Source organism: Malaclemys terrapin, chromosome 18 (genome assembly GCF_027887155.1).
Source record: "Malaclemys terrapin pileata isolate rMalTer1 chromosome 18, rMalTer1.hap1, whole genome shotgun sequence".
In the NCBI taxonomy this organism is placed as follows: domain Eukaryota; kingdom Metazoa; phylum Chordata; order Testudines; family Emydidae; genus Malaclemys; species Malaclemys terrapin.
This window is the reverse complement of record NC_071522.1, coordinates 6,082,617-6,099,267: the sequence shown is the minus strand read 5'-3', so window position 1 is coordinate 6,099,267 and position 16,651 is coordinate 6,082,617. Positions and strand designations below refer to the sequence as shown.

The window sequence follows — 16,651 nt, the reverse complement described above, 5'->3', positions numbered from 1 at the left end:
CCGGTGCCGCGGTCCAGGCTGGCCAGCACTCACCCCGGGGCGCTTGGCGTGTGATTCTGGAGCTCCATCCCCCGCTGAACGCTGCCTGGCCAACCGCGCCGCCAGTGACCTCGGCCAGGGATTTAAAACGGCGATGTGCCGCGCGGCCGCCCCCAAATAGTTCAAGCCTCCCCGTGCCTCGCCGTTGCCTGCTCTGACGCCCTTCGCGGTCTGCTACGGTCCAGGAGCGTTTCGCAGTTGCATCGATTGGCAGGCACCGCGCGCGGTGGTGGGCCCCACCTAGATTCAGTGTCCAGTATCTGGCGTAGGGCTGGAGTCATACAGTTTATCTTCCCCCTCCCCCTTCTCCCCTCTACTTCTTATAAAATTAGGGGGTTGCAAAGAAGAGTCCGGGCTTTGAACTGCTAGTCAAAAGCCACTTTAGAGTACAGAGCCAGCGCGCCCTTTGCAAGGCACGTTAAATCAATACAACTTGATCACAGCATTGTATTGGGGGCTTTCAGATTTCTCTCTCATTGTACACACAACTTGCGAGCACACACAGGCGTATATGCACCCACACTATCTTAGCACAGAGGTATGCGCACACCGCCCTCTCGGTGCACACAAAAAACACACGGGCACACTCCCGCTTGTAGATGCCTACGGCGCATTTACACGTAATATCCCCCCCGCGCCACATCTAGGACTTGTTCATCTGTGCAACTCCTGCCCTACTCCCGCCCAGGCGAAGCTGGTGTGTGTGCGTGAGTGTGTGTGTGTGTGTGTGCGCGCGCGCGCTCTGCTTTGCACTTCTGATGTGGGCTAGCTCTTGTCTCTCCTGAGGTTTCCACACGACTCTCCGGGCTGCCCCGGTGCCTCTGTCAGCAGTTCCCCGCCTGCGAAGCGCTCCCCGCCGGCAGCAAATTCAGCGCTGACCCGGTATGCGGAAAGGAGCTGGGGGTGGGATTTCGAGCACTTTTCTCTGTCATTGGTTAATATTTTATTCTGTTGACATGTTTTCTTACTGCCGGTGCTTCCGACACCTTCTTTTTTTTCTTCCTTTCCTCCCTCCCTCCTTTCCCTTCCCTTCCCTCCCCCCTTACCCCAGATCTTGGCCGGAGCTGTCAAAACCACGCCTATGGAGATCCACAATTGGTCTGAAACGCGTAAAATCAGCAATCAAGGGGGCTTGGCTCATTAGCGAGGGGATCAGCGCAGGAAGGACATGTGAGATAGTCACAGTTTTACAGAGATCAGGACAAGATCTAACCATTCCACTCCGGGTCCTTTCGCCCGGCGCAGCCTGGCCAGAGGCGGATCCGGATCGCACGCCTTCCTGACTCTCCGGGGGCGCCGTGGTGGCCGCTCCCCCCAGACTCGCTGCGGTGGGGAGCCCTTTGAAAGCCCCGCGTGGTTCCTGGGCACCGCCGCGGTTCGGCTTTTGTTTCTATTTTAGTCCGGCGAAGGACTTTACTGCGCCCAGCGCCCGCTCGCCTCGCTGCAACGACAACAACAACAAAAAAAATATCAGGAGCTACCACTATCTCCAACTGCCACCGGGGAGTGTCCGCCGCCGGGAGCTGTTCTGACCCAGCTCTGCCTTTTCCTCCTCCAGAGACTTGGAAGGAGCTCGCCGGGCCAAAACCAGGGCCAGGGGTCCCCTCTTTTCTCCTGGCTTTGTGGATGCACCGATGAGAGATCCAGCCTTCCCAGGGACTGCAATGGCTTATCACCCGTTCCACGCTCCCAGACCAGCCGATTTCCCCATGTCCGCTTTCCTAGCGGCCGCCCAGCCGTCTTTTTTCCCGGCTCTAGCTCTGCCTCCGGCGGCGCTGGCTAAACCCATCCCGGATCCTACTTTGGCTGGAGCCGCAGAAGCTGGTCTGCACGTCTCGGCCCTGGGGCACCATCACCAGGCAGCCCATCTGCGGTCTCTCAAGAGCCTGGAACCGGAGGAGGAGGTCGAGGACGACCCCAAAGTGACTCTGGAAGCCAAAGAGCTTTGGGACCAGTTTCACAAGTTGGGGACAGAGATGGTGATCACCAAGTCAGGAAGGTATGAACACTCCCCCCCCCCACACACACACCCCGCTTGGTAGCTGCACAAGGGCCACTAAAAGTGATACACCCCCCACCATTCTTCCACCCCCTCCTTCCACCTGTGACTTAGATAATTTTTAAAAGAATGCACATTCAGGAAGAGTCGGTTTCACTGATTCAGGGGCCCGCAAACCGGATTGGGGATTTTTCTTTCTTTTTTTATTTTGATTTATTTACCAATGTTTTTTTTTTTTTCCCGAGGGTGGGAGGAAGCTGCTGATGGGAAAATCTGATTCAGTGAATGAAATACAAATAAGAAATAGAGGGCTAGTGGATGGTTTGGGCTTTGTGGATTTTCTCCCCCACTTTCATTTTTTAAAAGAAAGAAGCCAGATTCCAAATTAAATATGTATGCAGTAATTAACACCTTGACCTCAGATTAAATTGGTGTAGTTTGTACTTGTTTAATTTCGTAAAATGGAAACGATTTGGTATATGTAGAACTCCTGCACTTTCGTCACTGCATGACTGGCCAATATTGAGAGTTGGCTTTTTCCCCTCCATATACCTGTATTTAAATATTAACAGCCCTTTTGAAAAATAATCATTAAAAAAATAGGTTTGCAATAGCCCATCTCCCCACCCACCCACTCCAGGTATCTCTGGCTTTAATCTTTTTCTTTGCATTAGCTCTCTTTTCTTTTACATGTAGGATATTTATAAATTCAGCGTTGGTATTGTTTTCGCAAATGATTAGAAACTTGCTCCGTGAAAATATTTGGGTTGGGTTTTTTTTAGGGGAAGGAAATTGCTTTAACATGTATCAGGAATGAAATTTTATCTCTAGTCTCAATGTCCTGAGAAATCCACGCTGAGATTTCGACCTTTTTGCTCGTTTTCTGTCATGCGAATGAAGCGAAATGTAAAGAAGCGGCTGGTTAGATTAAAGGGGGGGGGGAGACAAACCCACTGTGTGCACTTTTTAAAAACATGGCAAAACGCAAAAGAGCCCAGGACGTAGAATTCGGACCTGAACCAGGATTTAATCTCTACAAGAAGGTTTGATTTGCATAGTAGTTCTGAGACCACAGACCTGTTCCGAATTGCTAGTTCGGTGTGAGCTGATTTTTAAAAATTCACTTCGTTTTGAAAGCGGAGGCCCAGGGTCTAGACTTTACAATGTAACAACATGGCTCTAATGCACATTTCCAGTTTACTTAGCAGTGGGCACACGATGGATGCAAGCCCAGAGAGAGAGACAGGGCTGGGGGTACGCAGTGCCCGCAGTCTGCAGTTGAATAGATCTCAGACACCCCCCTGCTTCTTTTCTTTTCATATTTTGTAACAAAAGCGAGCCAACTCTATAGTGCTTCGGATTATTTTTAATACGAAACTATTCTCTTTCTCCTATTGTTTTTTATTCCCTTAGGAGAATGTTCCCCCCGTTTAAAGTGCGTGTGAACGGCCTGGACAAGAAGGCCAAGTACATTTTATTAATGGATATAGTGGCTGCGGATGATTGCCGGTATAAATTCCACAATTCTCGCTGGATGGTAGCCGGGAAGGCGGATCCCGAGATGCCCAAGCGTATGTACATCCACCCGGACAGCCCTGCTACAGGGGAGCAGTGGATGGCGAAACCTGTTGCCTTTCACAAACTCAAGCTCACTAACAACATCTCGGACAAGCACGGATTTGTAAGTATCACCTCGACAAGCGATTGTGGGGGTCATTTGTCGTGCGGGCTGTGATGGTAAAGGAAGTTTTTTTGCATTGCCACCAATGTCTCGCTAGCTGCCCGTTAAGTGTTGTGTGTTTGTGCATCTGAAGGACAGATGGAAAGCTAGGCATGGGGGAGACAGAAACGGCATCTTAATACATGGATTGTTTAAAAAAAAAACCCGAACAGCTGCTATCTTCACCAAGGAGCAAAGGGAAACAAACATAGCTCTGGTGGGCACATTTCAAAAGACATCTCCTGATCACCGGGGTTTGTTTGAAAAAACCAACAAGCGTCAAAATTCTGGGAACGTAGTCGTCAGGTACTGTGGTTTACGAGGTTCCTATGTACTCGCTAAAAATAGACCCAGAAGAACCCACCTATTACCAAAACGGAGGAAAACATGGGTGCTTGTCCATGAATTTAACTGCCCCCGTTAGAAATAGGCAACATATTTCCCCCCAGCAGACAGCGCAGTTTGAATGTGCGCTTATCATCTGTAAATAGTAAATCACCAGCTCTTATCACGACATTTTAATTCATAACACACATAGCGGGCCTTAAAATGCATGGGATCCATCACTCTTAATTAAGATTAATCGCCTTGTCGATTATGTGTGTGTGTGTGTACACCCCCCCCCCCAACATGTTCACTTGGGCCTTTGAGTCAGTATGAATTGCGAATTTCAGACACATGGTGTAGGCACATGCTAACTTAACCGCCTCAAATGTCTAGGGTTGGGCGGAGGGTAAATGGAAGTGGTTGCACGTTCTAGATGTCATGGGTTTTGTAATTTGGAGAGGACCCTGACATATTCCCTATTTCAATTCCAGGGTGAGTTATTGAAAACCATGTAGTAAAATCCATTAAACAGTGGGGAGCAGGGAGATACAGGCTCTGCGCCATAACAATAAGTGGAAAACTTTTTTTTTTTAATCAGGTTTGGAAGGAAGAACGCTTAAGAACATGGCATTGTGGGTTTAAATCCTTACACCATTTGCTTCATGTTTGAGTCACGCGGGTGATTGCCAATGCATAACTCATTTTCCTCCCTTAAAATATGTCAGATCAGTTTCCTTCACTGGGCCTGATCCTGCCAGTCCTCACTCACTGTAAACCCTCCTGGATTTAAACGTGAGCTGGAATTGCTAGGAGATTGCCTGCCCTGTAATAATTAGAAACTCAGGTAATTGCATAATTGCTCTAACATTTGTAACTGCAGGACTACAGGGCAATCTACTTGGCAGACCAGTCACCAGAACCTGGGAAAGATTGGGACGGTGTGTATGAGAAAGTGTGTGTGTGTGTGTGCGGGTTACATCTGTAAAAATGATTTGGGATTAAATACAGTTGCCGAAATGAGATGGGGGAGACTGTGATCTCTGAGAGGATTTCAGTGTGAATGGGCAAGTCCTGAATGACCAGTTTGATCACTTGACTTTTTGGTGGAGCAATAAAGGAAAATAGAGGGTCATTTCATAAGGTTTGTTGTTTGGTTTGGTTTTGGCTGCAGAATCTCCTCCCTTTAAATGAAAGGTAAGAGGTGTCTGAGGGCAACAGGGTAGAGTGGGGAGCACACTAAGAAGCCATGCTCTCTACAGGTGCAACTGAAGGAGATGCCAGCCCGCATATGGGCAAGGCTGGGTGTCCGCTGCAAAATTCAATATCTCGGGGATCTTGGTTAAAACCGGTCTTGGTATATTTCAGCTGGTAGATGGCTGAAGTGACCCACCTGTCTTAGTTTCACTGGGAGTATGGAAAGCTTATTTTGTTATTCCAGGAAGCAGAAGTCTCCTTGCAGAGAAGGATTTTTGTAAAGTCTATCAAACGTCCCTATTTATTTTTTTATTGATCGCCTAGTGAACAAAAAAATCGAAGTGTCTTAGCAATTTGCAAATATCCACAGCATAGAGCGGATCTGAACTAGGGAGAGAGATGTTTATTCTTCCATTAATGCCCGGTGAAGGGGGGCGCGAAGGGAGGGAATCAGAGCTCACAAACAAGCTGTCTTTAGCCTTTGGCCAAGCATTTGGGGCGATAAAGAGAAAGTTCATCGTCCTATGTTTTTGATATGGTAATTAACTGGGATTTGGAGATGGTGGTTTGTCAGTCAATCCATGCCACAGGCAGTCAGCGCCCACTCAAGGGTGGGTGGGGGCTGCACCCAACAGCAGTATGGGCAATAGAAGGCATGAAAAATCTCTCAGGTGAGGAGATTACTTTGTCTAGATAGGAAAAGAACTGGCCCGTTCGATAATACATCGCGCTGTTTCGAGAATGCAATGTGTAAATCAATAGCAAGAGAGTATTAGAAATAGCTTTTTATTATTCAAGGAAAGCTAGTGGGATCTAACATTTTGAACGGTTCCTCTTCATCAATTCGATATTTGTGGTGTGTGTTGTTCTCAAAAGGCCGGCGTGTATTAAATCGGAAAGATCAGGGTTTAGTCTGTACCATCTGGTCATGGAAGGGATGAATTTTTTTTAAAGGAATGCAGATTTACAGCCTGAATGGGAATTTTTGCACCATTTCCTTTATAAATCCCGCCTAGATTACATCGATATAATATTGATCTGACAGGTCACCAGCAGGTGACTATTTTGGGGTTAAAATAGTTTTTTTTTAATTGCCTTCTACAGCAAAATGAAGTGACAATTATTTAGCCACTTGGGCAATAGTATTTTACAATAATTAAGAATTCACCAGCCAGCAACAATTTTGTTTCGGTAATATTGCATTTAATCCTGAACACATCAGGTTACCGAATTATTAAATCGAGAACAGGCAAGAAAATACTTCAGTTGTGTGATTTGAAAGGGGGGGGGGAAGGAATTTAGAATTCGCAACAATTGTGTTCTTTTTCAGAGCAATTTAAGCTAATTAAAATGTGTATTTGACTCTTCTTTCAAATTGTGGTTCTGGTTTAGAAATATTTCCAAATGCTCTAAAATTAAAAAAATAAGGAATACAGAATTGCTTTGACTGCTGGCGACAGTTTCAGACACCTGATTAGGGAGCAAATGCTTGTTCATCTGTAATATCTTCATCTAAAACATAAAATCCACGTGGATCGTGGCGTGAAACAATCCTTTCACTATTCCAGTAGTTTACTTGGGAACATATTTTTCTGTGGCAGTCAACTGCGGTGAGATAACCCACTTCTGCGCTGTGTGTGATAATTTTATATAGATATAGATTGCTAGAAAATATGCAATGGAGCTGGGCTCTCCCTTCATTCTCAGGATTGTAACAATCTGGGGAGAGATATTTTCCCTCCTTATCATTATAGTCATCAGCCTGCATTTTTAAAGAGCATTTACAAAGAAATTTCAACAAGCCTTTTTCTTCCAAGAGACCTGATCAGTAGAGGCCAGATTGTAAAAAATGACTTATTATAAGAGGGGGGAAAACCCTCCTTTTGGTATGAATGGGGGAATCCTGCTTAGCAGGCTCTGAGTCTAGGAATTCTACAGGGGAGATTGGTTTGTATTTGCTCGATTTCAGTCATTCGCTCATTTCCTAACCCACAGACCATATTGAACTCCATGCACAAGTACCAGCCCAGGTTTCATATAGTGCGAGCCAATGACATCCTAAAGCTTCCCTACAGCACCTTCCGGACGTATGTGTTCCCTGAAACAGACTTCATAGCAGTCACCGCATATCAGAACGACAAGGTAAGGGGACGAGGGTTTTTTTTTTTTAAATGAACCTTTTCTTCTTGAGCAGATGTAGGGATCCGATCCTGCTTCCCCTGAAATCCCTGACTTCAGGATGGGATCAGGATCGGTCCCCCGGGGAGGAATCCAAGCAATGGGAATTGGACAAGGACTCCGATGCCCTTATAAGTCTCCTGTTCTGCTGCCACCTACTAATATTAGCCTGTTTCGCTCGCGGTTGTTAGTTTTAAAGAGTCCAACTATTTGGAAATCGAGTTTGCTAACTCGGGGGAGATAAAAATCAAAGCAGAGAGTTAATTGTGTGTGTGTGTTTTCTGATTCTGCCTGAGCCAGCCGGATGAAACATGCCTTGGGCTTAAGACAAGTCGAGGGGCAGCGCTTGGGGGAGTGGGAGCGAAGGGAGAGATTGCAGACAGGTGCCCCCACATGAGGAGGCAGTACCCCACTTTCCCCCTCCCGGGAGCCTGGTTTTTCTTTTCTTTTCTTTTGGGTTCTTTGGCACGGGGGCCGGACATTTTTGCTCAGTAGCTTTCAGATACTAAGGAGATAGAAATGCTGAAGCATGAGGAGCGTTTGGAGGGAATTACCTCTAAAGGCAGCTTTTGATGAGGAGCCCAGTAAAATGACCAAGAAGATAGGCTAACTCAATAGCTTTCAAGATTAACCAGGGTTAGCCTTTCACTTGGGGGGGTGGGGGTGCCGGAGAACAGCAAGCAAAGCTTTGGAGATGGGCGGGAAATCTTGGATTCTCGTGGTGCTTTAGCTGGGTTTTGTTCTTCAGACCTGACCGGTTTTTAGCGCCTCCCCCCCCCCAAGAGGTTTCACACACCCCCACCCAAAAGCTGACCGGCACCTCCACTCCTGGCTGCTGATGTTAATTGACAGGTCTGTCTGAGGGTCCTGGTGGGCTTGTTTCCCTCGTAAAGTTTATGGCAAAGAGTCACAATCGATTAAAGAACACTTAGCATCGCCGCAAGCTACCGCAACGCAACTCAGCACTTGTTCCAGCCTGGGTCTTTCTGATGGGCTGCTCCACACACACACACACACACACACACACACACACACACACACACACACACACACACACACACACACACACACACACACACACACACACACACACACACACACACACACACACACACACACCCTGCAGGCATCTCTTCAGACTAAACCCCTGCTTTGGGGCGGGATTTCTGATCAGTGCAGTTTAAGGGAGATGGATGAGTGGAGTGAGGGGCAGTTTAGGGCTGGAAAGGGACAGATCTATTATACCTGCTTTGCTAGGTATGCACTGCCTCTTCCCCGCTGTCTATATTGGCACAAAATAAAACCTGCTGGGTGGAAAAGCTGGGAAGTAAAAGGGGGGTTAAGCAATTTGTTTTTACAGAAATAATGTGGAGCAGATCAAACATGCATTTTTAAAGCAACCATCGAGGGGACATATTTCAAAAGCATGAATTATTGAATGCCCTCATGTCGCCAGCACCATAAGTTAGTCTCTGGGAGAGATAAGAATAGCTTTTAACCAACACAGCAATGTTTAGTCGCCATCTTCCCTCCAGGGGGCCGTGAAAAATAACTTCCTATCATTAAAACTCTATTAATAATTCAGGCCAAACCTCAGCATCATTTTTAATAACGCATGCGGTGTGTTAAACCGGGGATTGTGTGTGTTTCAAACCGTTTGAAACAGAACCTAAATAGGACACTGACATTCTGCACCGTTGAACTTTGGAGGTTAGCACAGGTCAAGCGACCAAGCTACAAGGTTGCTCTTTATTTTTATTTCCCATCACTTTTTAATGACTAATATTTGTCTCATCGTTGCTGTTTTAAAGGGCAATTTTACATGTATTTCCACACAGTCCAAAAATGTGTGTGTGTGTGTGTGTGAGAGAGAGAGAGAGAGAGAGAGAGAGAGAATATTTTAACCCTTTCTGCATAAAACCTTGTCTCTAGGATAATTTACGCAGTTAATTGTTGTTGTTGTTTTCAGATCACCCAGCTTAAAATCGATAATAACCCATTTGCAAAAGGATTCAGAGATACCGGGAATGGAAGGCGAGAAAAGAGGTAAAATTGTTATCCGAGCTAGAATGTTTTAGTCTCGTGGTAACATGGATATTTCCTTCTTCCTTCCCTTTGTTTTTGATCTCCAAAAGTTACTTGAGAGATTTCAGTGGGGATTTTAGTTTAGCCCAAAGTAATATTTACAACGGGTGTTGTAAAGCGATTCCACCTTCCCCTGTCCCCATTAACAAGGTGGAACCATGAGTGTATCTATTGGGATGCACCACAGAGATAATGTTTAGTAATGGCTTGTTCTTTTTGAAGGAAACAGCTCACTCTCCCCTCCCTGCGGATGTATGAGGAGCAGTGCAAACCTGACCGAGATGGGGGCGAATCCGATGCTTCCTCGTGTGATCCTGCCCCAGTGCGTGATACACTTCACTCCCCATTGGGTACAGCCCCTAGTCCCCTGAGACTCAACCGCAGCAGCAGAGGTAATTAGACAGTTCACTCCAGAACTCAGCATGAACGTCTGTTAAAAAAGGAAAGAGGTGATTTTTCTCTCTTGCCTTCTCTGAACAAAAATCGTCAGACTCGAATCTGATTTACATCCTAAAGCCTTCCTACGAATGGCTTCGAATTAACAGAGGTGTAACTCAGATCCCAAGGTTGTTAACTGGAAAATTACTTTTTTCCACCCACTAGAACTGAGAGGTATTTGTAAGTCAAATCCAAATGGGAAGATGAGGAAGAAAAGAATAGATTAAAAAATTGTAATTTAAGTAACTTTCCTGAGGAGTCGGATTTCAGGTATGTCTTGGCTCCTCATCCGGCAATGATATAGGTGCCACTTTTAAATACAGATTAAAAACAGGCTGGAGTGAATTTTATCCCACTTCCGACTGATTGCAAATTCGGGGTTCAGACCAGTGGGAAGAAAAATGTGCACAACCCAAAGGAGAAGGAGGTAGAGAGGCTGATCAAATGTTACCACTGAAGAAATGTAGCTGAGGAGGGGGGAATGCAAACCTTATTTACAGCTTCTAACATTTTCCTGTTGTAAATTTGTGTAACAACAGGCTGCATAAACGTAATTATGATGTTACATAAGCCTTACTGGCTTCCAGAACTCCTTTCTGGAGCGTTTCTCTGGTTGCAAAAGGTAAATTAAACTAAACTCCCCTCCACAACAATCCCTATTTTTTAAGAGGAGAGAACTTGGAGGCTCACATCTAGTAAACGGAAATAAAACTCAGCAGCTCTCTCATTGTAGTTTTCAGCTACCATGTTTGGCACTGACACAGTGTCAGTGGATTTGCTGCTTTAAAAAAAAAATCCTTTTCCTCTATTTTAGGCCTGCCTCTTTGGCTTGCAAAAATTAATGAAATTGCAGAAATATTATTTACCTAATACCCAGTCTTATGATACACCTGGCCCTTTTAAGAGCTTTTCAGCTAAATCCATTAAACCTGCAATGAATATATACCTCAAACTAATTTAACTTAAGCTGCCTCAAACTTTTTGCTCTCTGAATCACAACTAGTCCGATATTACTTAAATCCGGATGTGTGAAGTTACCTGCCGAGATGGGATCTTTGCTACCTCAGACTACAGAGATGCTTGTATGCATGATCTATTCTGTTGCGAAATATGGTTCAATTCACTATTTTCCCTCTGCACAATGATGTGTATTTTGATCAGTGCTTTTTCAGAACAGATCATGACATACTTATTTCATGGTGATTTAATCTGAACAACCCCCTGCCTTTCTAATCGGACCATAAGGTGCATTTACACTTAATCTAGCTATACAATAAATGAATCGATTATTTTCCAATACTGCACATACTCCTTCCTTTCTCGATGGCTTTTGCTTTGTTTGAACCCGCGGAGCACGTCATGAACTAGGCAGACCAGGGTGAAGATGAAGCTAATTGATAGGATGCTCTCATATATTTTGGTGCCCTTAGCAAATATGTTCTTCCTGTTTGGCAAAGCGGTGCTAATCCCCTGTGCCTCACAATTACCAGTTTATAAAGGTCTAATTCTCTCCTCCCCCCCCCGAAAAATAGATTGAATTTCTTCAATGAATAACCAGTTTTTCCCCCCAAAACGGTTGATTGCTGAGTTTAAATAGAGCCAGGCAGACAGGGCCAGTTGGGGAAGGCAGGTTGCTATGGGTGTGTGATACAAGGGGGGAGAAGGAGGTTGACAGCCTGCACCGGGGCTGCTGATTGCAGCAGAAGGCCGGGGGGTGATTCCCGTTGCCCCCCAGCTGTGCGAGCCCCCCGGGGCACGGGATGGGCCAGCGTTTCACCCCCACCCCCCTTTCCTTGCAGAGGAGAAATCCTGCCCGGAGAGCGACCCGGAGCTGGAGAAGCTGCCCGAGGAGCGGCCGGCCCGCGGGCCCAGCCCCGGCCCGGAGGAGGCCAGCCCACGCAGCAGCCCGCGGCTGCCGGAGGAGCGCAGCCGGGAGCGACCCAGCCCGGAGAAGCCCAAGGGGCTGGAGAAGGACAAGCCCGAGGGGCGGCGGAAAGAGCCGGACGCCTCCAAGAAGGAGGCGGAGGGCGGCGGGCTGAGCAAAGAGTCCTTCGCCCCCCTGATGGTGCAGACGGACAGTCCCCCGCACCTGAGCGCCGGTCACCTGCAGAGCCTGGCGCTCTCCGGCCTGCACGGGCAGCAGTTCTTCAACCCGCTGGGCGCCGGGCAGCCCCTCTTCCTGCACCCGGGGCAGTTCGCCATGGCCCCCGGGGCCTTCTCCGCCATGGGCATGGGACACTTGCTGGCCTCGGTGGCCGGCGGGGGCCTGGAGAACGGAGCCCTGGCTTCGACTCAGGGGGCGGCCGGGACCGCCACCCCCTTCCCCTTCCACCTCTCCCAGCACATGCTGGCCTCTCAGGTAAGCGGGGCTCGCCGGAAGGGGCTGGGACAAGCCGCGGTCCCCCCCCCCCATACTCAATCTGGACCCCGATTTACTCCCTTCCCTTTTCCCTCCCCACGAATGTATCCCCCCATTTCACCCCCCTTATCCCGCATCTGCTTTAATTCCCCCCTTCATTGCCCTAGTTAACCCCCTTCTTTCTCTTCTTACCCCCCCATCTCCTGCTTAGAATTGGGGGGGTCCGGGGCCCGGGGTCCCCGCACGGCTGAATTCGTGCCAGGGCAGAGCCCAGCACCTCTGGGCTGGCTGCATCACTCGCAATGGAAAACAATGGCTCTTTCATTGTGTCCCCAGGCCATCCCATCCCCCCTCCCCCCTCTCCTGGCTCCCCGGGCAGCGGGAGGCTGGGTTGTTACCGGTCACTATCCCAGTCCCCTTCGCTGATTGAATCGGATACCACGTTGCTTGCTTCAAATACCCCTCGGCTGTTTCACCGCCGGAGAAATGCGGCGGGTTGAAGCTGGGTCACGTTTCGGATCGGGCTATCCGGAGAGCAATTCGGTGCGGTTCCCTCGCCAGCCTGGGACTTTTGAAAACAAAATCAATTAACCCATCCGGGAGACAGGCGAGACCGAGTGCCTGATAGCGGCATTATCGCCTGATTTCTTCTGCAGAAGCAATGCTATTCGGCTCCCCACCCGAGGGTCCCTTTATTTCTATCCGTGACATTTGTCTCCGGCCAATAATTGCTTATATCCTCCTCCCTTTGGTCCTGTAACACTTTAATTCGTTTAGAGGCAGCCAGATCTGAAGGGTAACAAATCAGCCCGCGGAGATGCTCGGCCCTGACCCCGTTTTCAAAACCCCAGTTACAGGGGTATTGAATTGATACAGAATAAAACGTGTCTAGCTCCAGTCTCTCCTTGAGTGGGAGTGTGTGTAATTTGCAGAAGCCAGGACTGTCCTTCCATTCCTACAGAGCTTTACCAGGCGAACCCGGGCGAACCTTTCAGACCGGGTACAGTCCTTATTACTTTCCAGCGGCTTGCTTGTTGCTAATGCAAACAGGAGATACATGGGAATTATGGCCGCGCCTATCCACTTCTGTGCCTGTCCCTAGCTTTGAACCGGGTGCTCAGCGCCAGGGCGAATCCTGAGTCAAACCCAGCAGGCTGGCGCTCCTGGAGCCTGTAAGGATCAGTGCTAGAGGGGGTAGCTGCGTTCAAGGCTCATTGTGTCCCCCCCAAATCAGAGGGGCCCCTAAGGAGCATGTCTAGTAGGTGGAAAGGGCCCGATTCTGCCCACTGACTTCAATGGGAGAAAGATCCAGCCTATTTCCATTGGCCAAAACTAGGGTTGTGCCATCTTCAGAATGGGTGTGTGTGTGTGTGTGTGTGTCCCAACCCAACTACACCAAGATGTCATTTAAGCCGTCTAATTTATCGATCCTACTTAACTATGTGTCTTAATGTGATTAAACTTGTGTGAGGATGCACAGACCTGGGCGACAGGCTGGAGCAGAGAGGGAAGATGTTGCTTTTTTATGTCCTAGTGGAGACCTGTTCAAGGCAGAGCCTTATTGTGGTGTACTGCACTAGCTTTCAACAGGCGTGTCTCTGGTAGCGGTTTCAGGCTGCCCAGCAGACCTGCTAGTTAACTTTATTTCTATTTATCAGGTCTGATCCTCTCCCCATTTCTTACAAAACCCTTTCGGAACTCAACAGGTTACCTTCATCCCTACCTATTCCTTGAGCAGTGCCCCAGCCTAATTAAGAGGGCATTGCATCTGTGCCCGGGACTGTTTCAGCAGGTTGATTCCTTTCACGGTTCCCTGATGTTTAAATCTCTTTTGCTGCATACGGGGTGTATTGTTTCAGTGGGAAATTCGGAATAAAAGGGTGCAGGATCTGATATGTGGCATATATTTATTAGTAGAGAGGAGGCACAAATTTGTGGCATCTCTCTTGCCCCAGAGGGATGGACAGTGCTGAGCTGGGTGGGTGAGCGCGTTGGAAGAAAATATTCCATTTCCATTAGTTAATGAGTTTGACTTGATTTTGTGCTGCTGGTGGAAGGTCATTTGTGCTCCCAGAGGACAGAGAAGCTCACCCAATGCAGAGACAATTGACAGACAAGCCTCTGTCTCTTGGGCTCTGTGTTTGAAGTGATACACAGGAGCTTGGCTACTTCGACTTCCTCCTGGGTCCCCGGGATGAAATGCCCTGGTCCCAGGCCCGCCGTCCTTTCTCTGGGGCATTGGTTGGTTCCCCATCCCTGGTCCCCAGCTTCCTTCCAATGAACCGGACGCAGGTGCCAACCCCTTTCACCTGGAGTCTGCTCTCCTGGCCTCTTCCCTGGGCAGTAGATTCTCTCCTAATCCCTTGATTTCAAAGATATCAGGGTGGCTCACCTGGATTTTCTGGTTGCCTGGCATTCTTCCCCCTGCCCCTCAGCTTGCGATGTGGCCAGTTCCCACCACCAGGCGCTCTTAAAACTCTCCTGCTTTGTCTCTCTTGCAGGGAATTCCGATGCCCACCTTTGGCGGACTCTTCCCTTATCCGTACACCTACATGGCAGCTGCGGCCGCCGCCGCCTCAGCGCTGCCAGCGACCAGTGCGGCTGCGGCCAGCTCCCTGTCCCGGAACCCCTTCCTGAGCAGCACCCGCCCTCGCCTGCGCTTCAGCCCGTACCAGATCCCCGTCACCATCCCACCCAGCACCAACCTCCTGACCACCGGTCTGCCCACCAGCCTGAACCCAGGCTCGGAAGGCTCCAAGCCCAGCAGCAGCAGGGAATCCAGCCCCCTCCCAGACCTCCCTTTGCACAAATCCAGCAGCCAGAGGGGCTCCCTCTCTCCCAAAAGCTCCCTGAAAGATTCCATCAATGAACTGCAGAATATCCAGAGACTGGTCAGTTGCTTGGAGAGCCAAAGGGAGGTGTCACCCGGCAGGGAGTCCCCCAAGTGACTGGCTGTGCTGCCAACACGCCAGCCCGAAGGGCTGAGAAGCACTGGGATTTTGTACAGCACAGTATAAATATTTATTTAAAAATAAACACAAGGGAAAAAAAGGGGAGGGGGACAGGCAGTTAAAGACAGGGATACAAGTGTGATCCATACAGATACCCAGACAAAGCAGAGGCCAAGTGAATGATCCGCAAGCAAAATATCCCGTAGCCAGGGGTAATTATGGGAGACTATTCCTCCCTCCCTCCCCACCACTCTCCACTCAGACCCAGGAGAATATAATGGATAGGATCTCCCCTCCCTAAACCCAAATCAGGAGAAAATACGGCAAGTATCCTTCCCTCCCCTCCTCAGTCCCACTGGTTTGGACTCCAAATACATCTGGAAAAGCAGAAGGATTCCAATCTGCAGCGTAACTTTCTTGATCAATGGATTACCCAGAACACATGCAATTTCCGGGATGGCGAAAGAATGTACCAGTCATTCCCTTAAAGAGACTGCGGGAAAGGTGACTGATGTTTTCTGTAGCGACTGATTTCTGAAGGGAGGAAGATGCTTTCAACCCCCCCGCCCTCACCTAAAACAGACAATTTTAAGAGGAAAATAATAACTCTGGGTGAGCCTAGTGACTATGAACATGTGTGTAACCTGATTTGTCAGGGGGAAAATGGAAATAAACTGTCGTCAGCTCTATTGCATCCACCACTGATTTCAAAGGCCACCAACACGCAGAACTGGTACAGGCAGTGTGACATGGTGGTTTTGGAATCTACCTGTGTACCAGAAAAAAATATTTATGAAATAAATGAAAATTTGTGTAAATAAGCTATAAGGATCCCAGAATATGCAAATTGGTATTAATTTATTCAGTTGTACATTGGTGTGTACATAATATTTAGAGTTTAACTCATCGCATTTAATTTTTTTTTCATTTTACATGAACATATATATTGTAAATGAAAAAAATATTTAGCTCTTTGTGATTGAAGGAGAACTTGGTTTCTTTAACTGTGTTTTAAAATGTTTTTTATCCCGCCTGTTCTCTAGGACAATCATGTGCCATCAGTATACACCTTTCAGTCATTAAAATCAGAGTTCAATTCTTTAAGGAACTCTTACAAGGAAAAAAAATCCAATGAAAATATCTTTACAGTGCGGGGTACAGGAAATGCAGGAATAAACCTCAGGTTTTTATTTTTCACTCCAGAACAAAAAAAGAAATATAATAAATTTAAATATCACATGGACTGTGCGCTATATTTGTTTTAAAATAAAAATATACAGGATTTGAAATGTGCTGGTTATTCGGGTATCTATCTGTTCATTTTTTGATGAATTCTCTCACATCTTTCAATAAAAAATATT

General features: G+C 47.7%; 1 protein-coding gene and 1 long non-coding RNA gene across 4 annotated transcripts in view; one reads left to right on the top strand and one right to left on the bottom strand.

Moving 5' to 3' along the window:
• The window catches only part of LOC128825662 (uncharacterized), a 19,806-nt gene extending 19,228 nt beyond the window's left edge, over positions 1-578 (bottom strand). For both annotated transcript variants that reach the window (XR_008442702.1, XR_008442701.1), the window contains exon 1: positions 34-578. This is a non-coding gene — a long non-coding RNA (uncharacterized LOC128825662). The remainder of the gene's footprint in view (positions 1-33) is intronic.
• The window catches only part of TBX2 (T-box transcription factor 2), a 19,294-nt gene extending 2,643 nt beyond the window's left edge, over positions 1-16,651 (top strand). The window contains exons 1-8 of one of the 2 annotated variants that reach the window (XM_054008358.1): positions 831-921; positions 1,091-2,038; positions 3,452-3,719; positions 7,275-7,421; positions 9,427-9,503; positions 9,765-9,934; positions 11,780-12,339; positions 14,841-16,651. In XM_054008358.1, the coding sequence (XP_053864333.1) occupies positions 1,674-2,038; positions 3,452-3,719; positions 7,275-7,421; positions 9,427-9,503; positions 9,765-9,934; positions 11,780-12,339; positions 14,841-15,287 (2,034 nt within the window). In that variant the 5' untranslated portion in view covers positions 831-921; positions 1,091-1,673 and the 3' untranslated portion in view covers positions 15,288-16,651. Of the gene's footprint in view, positions 1-830; positions 922-1,090; positions 2,039-3,451; positions 3,720-7,274; positions 7,422-9,426; positions 9,504-9,764; positions 9,935-11,779; positions 12,340-14,840 lie in introns of those variants that run through there. The other variant, XM_054008359.1, reaches the window with a different exon arrangement.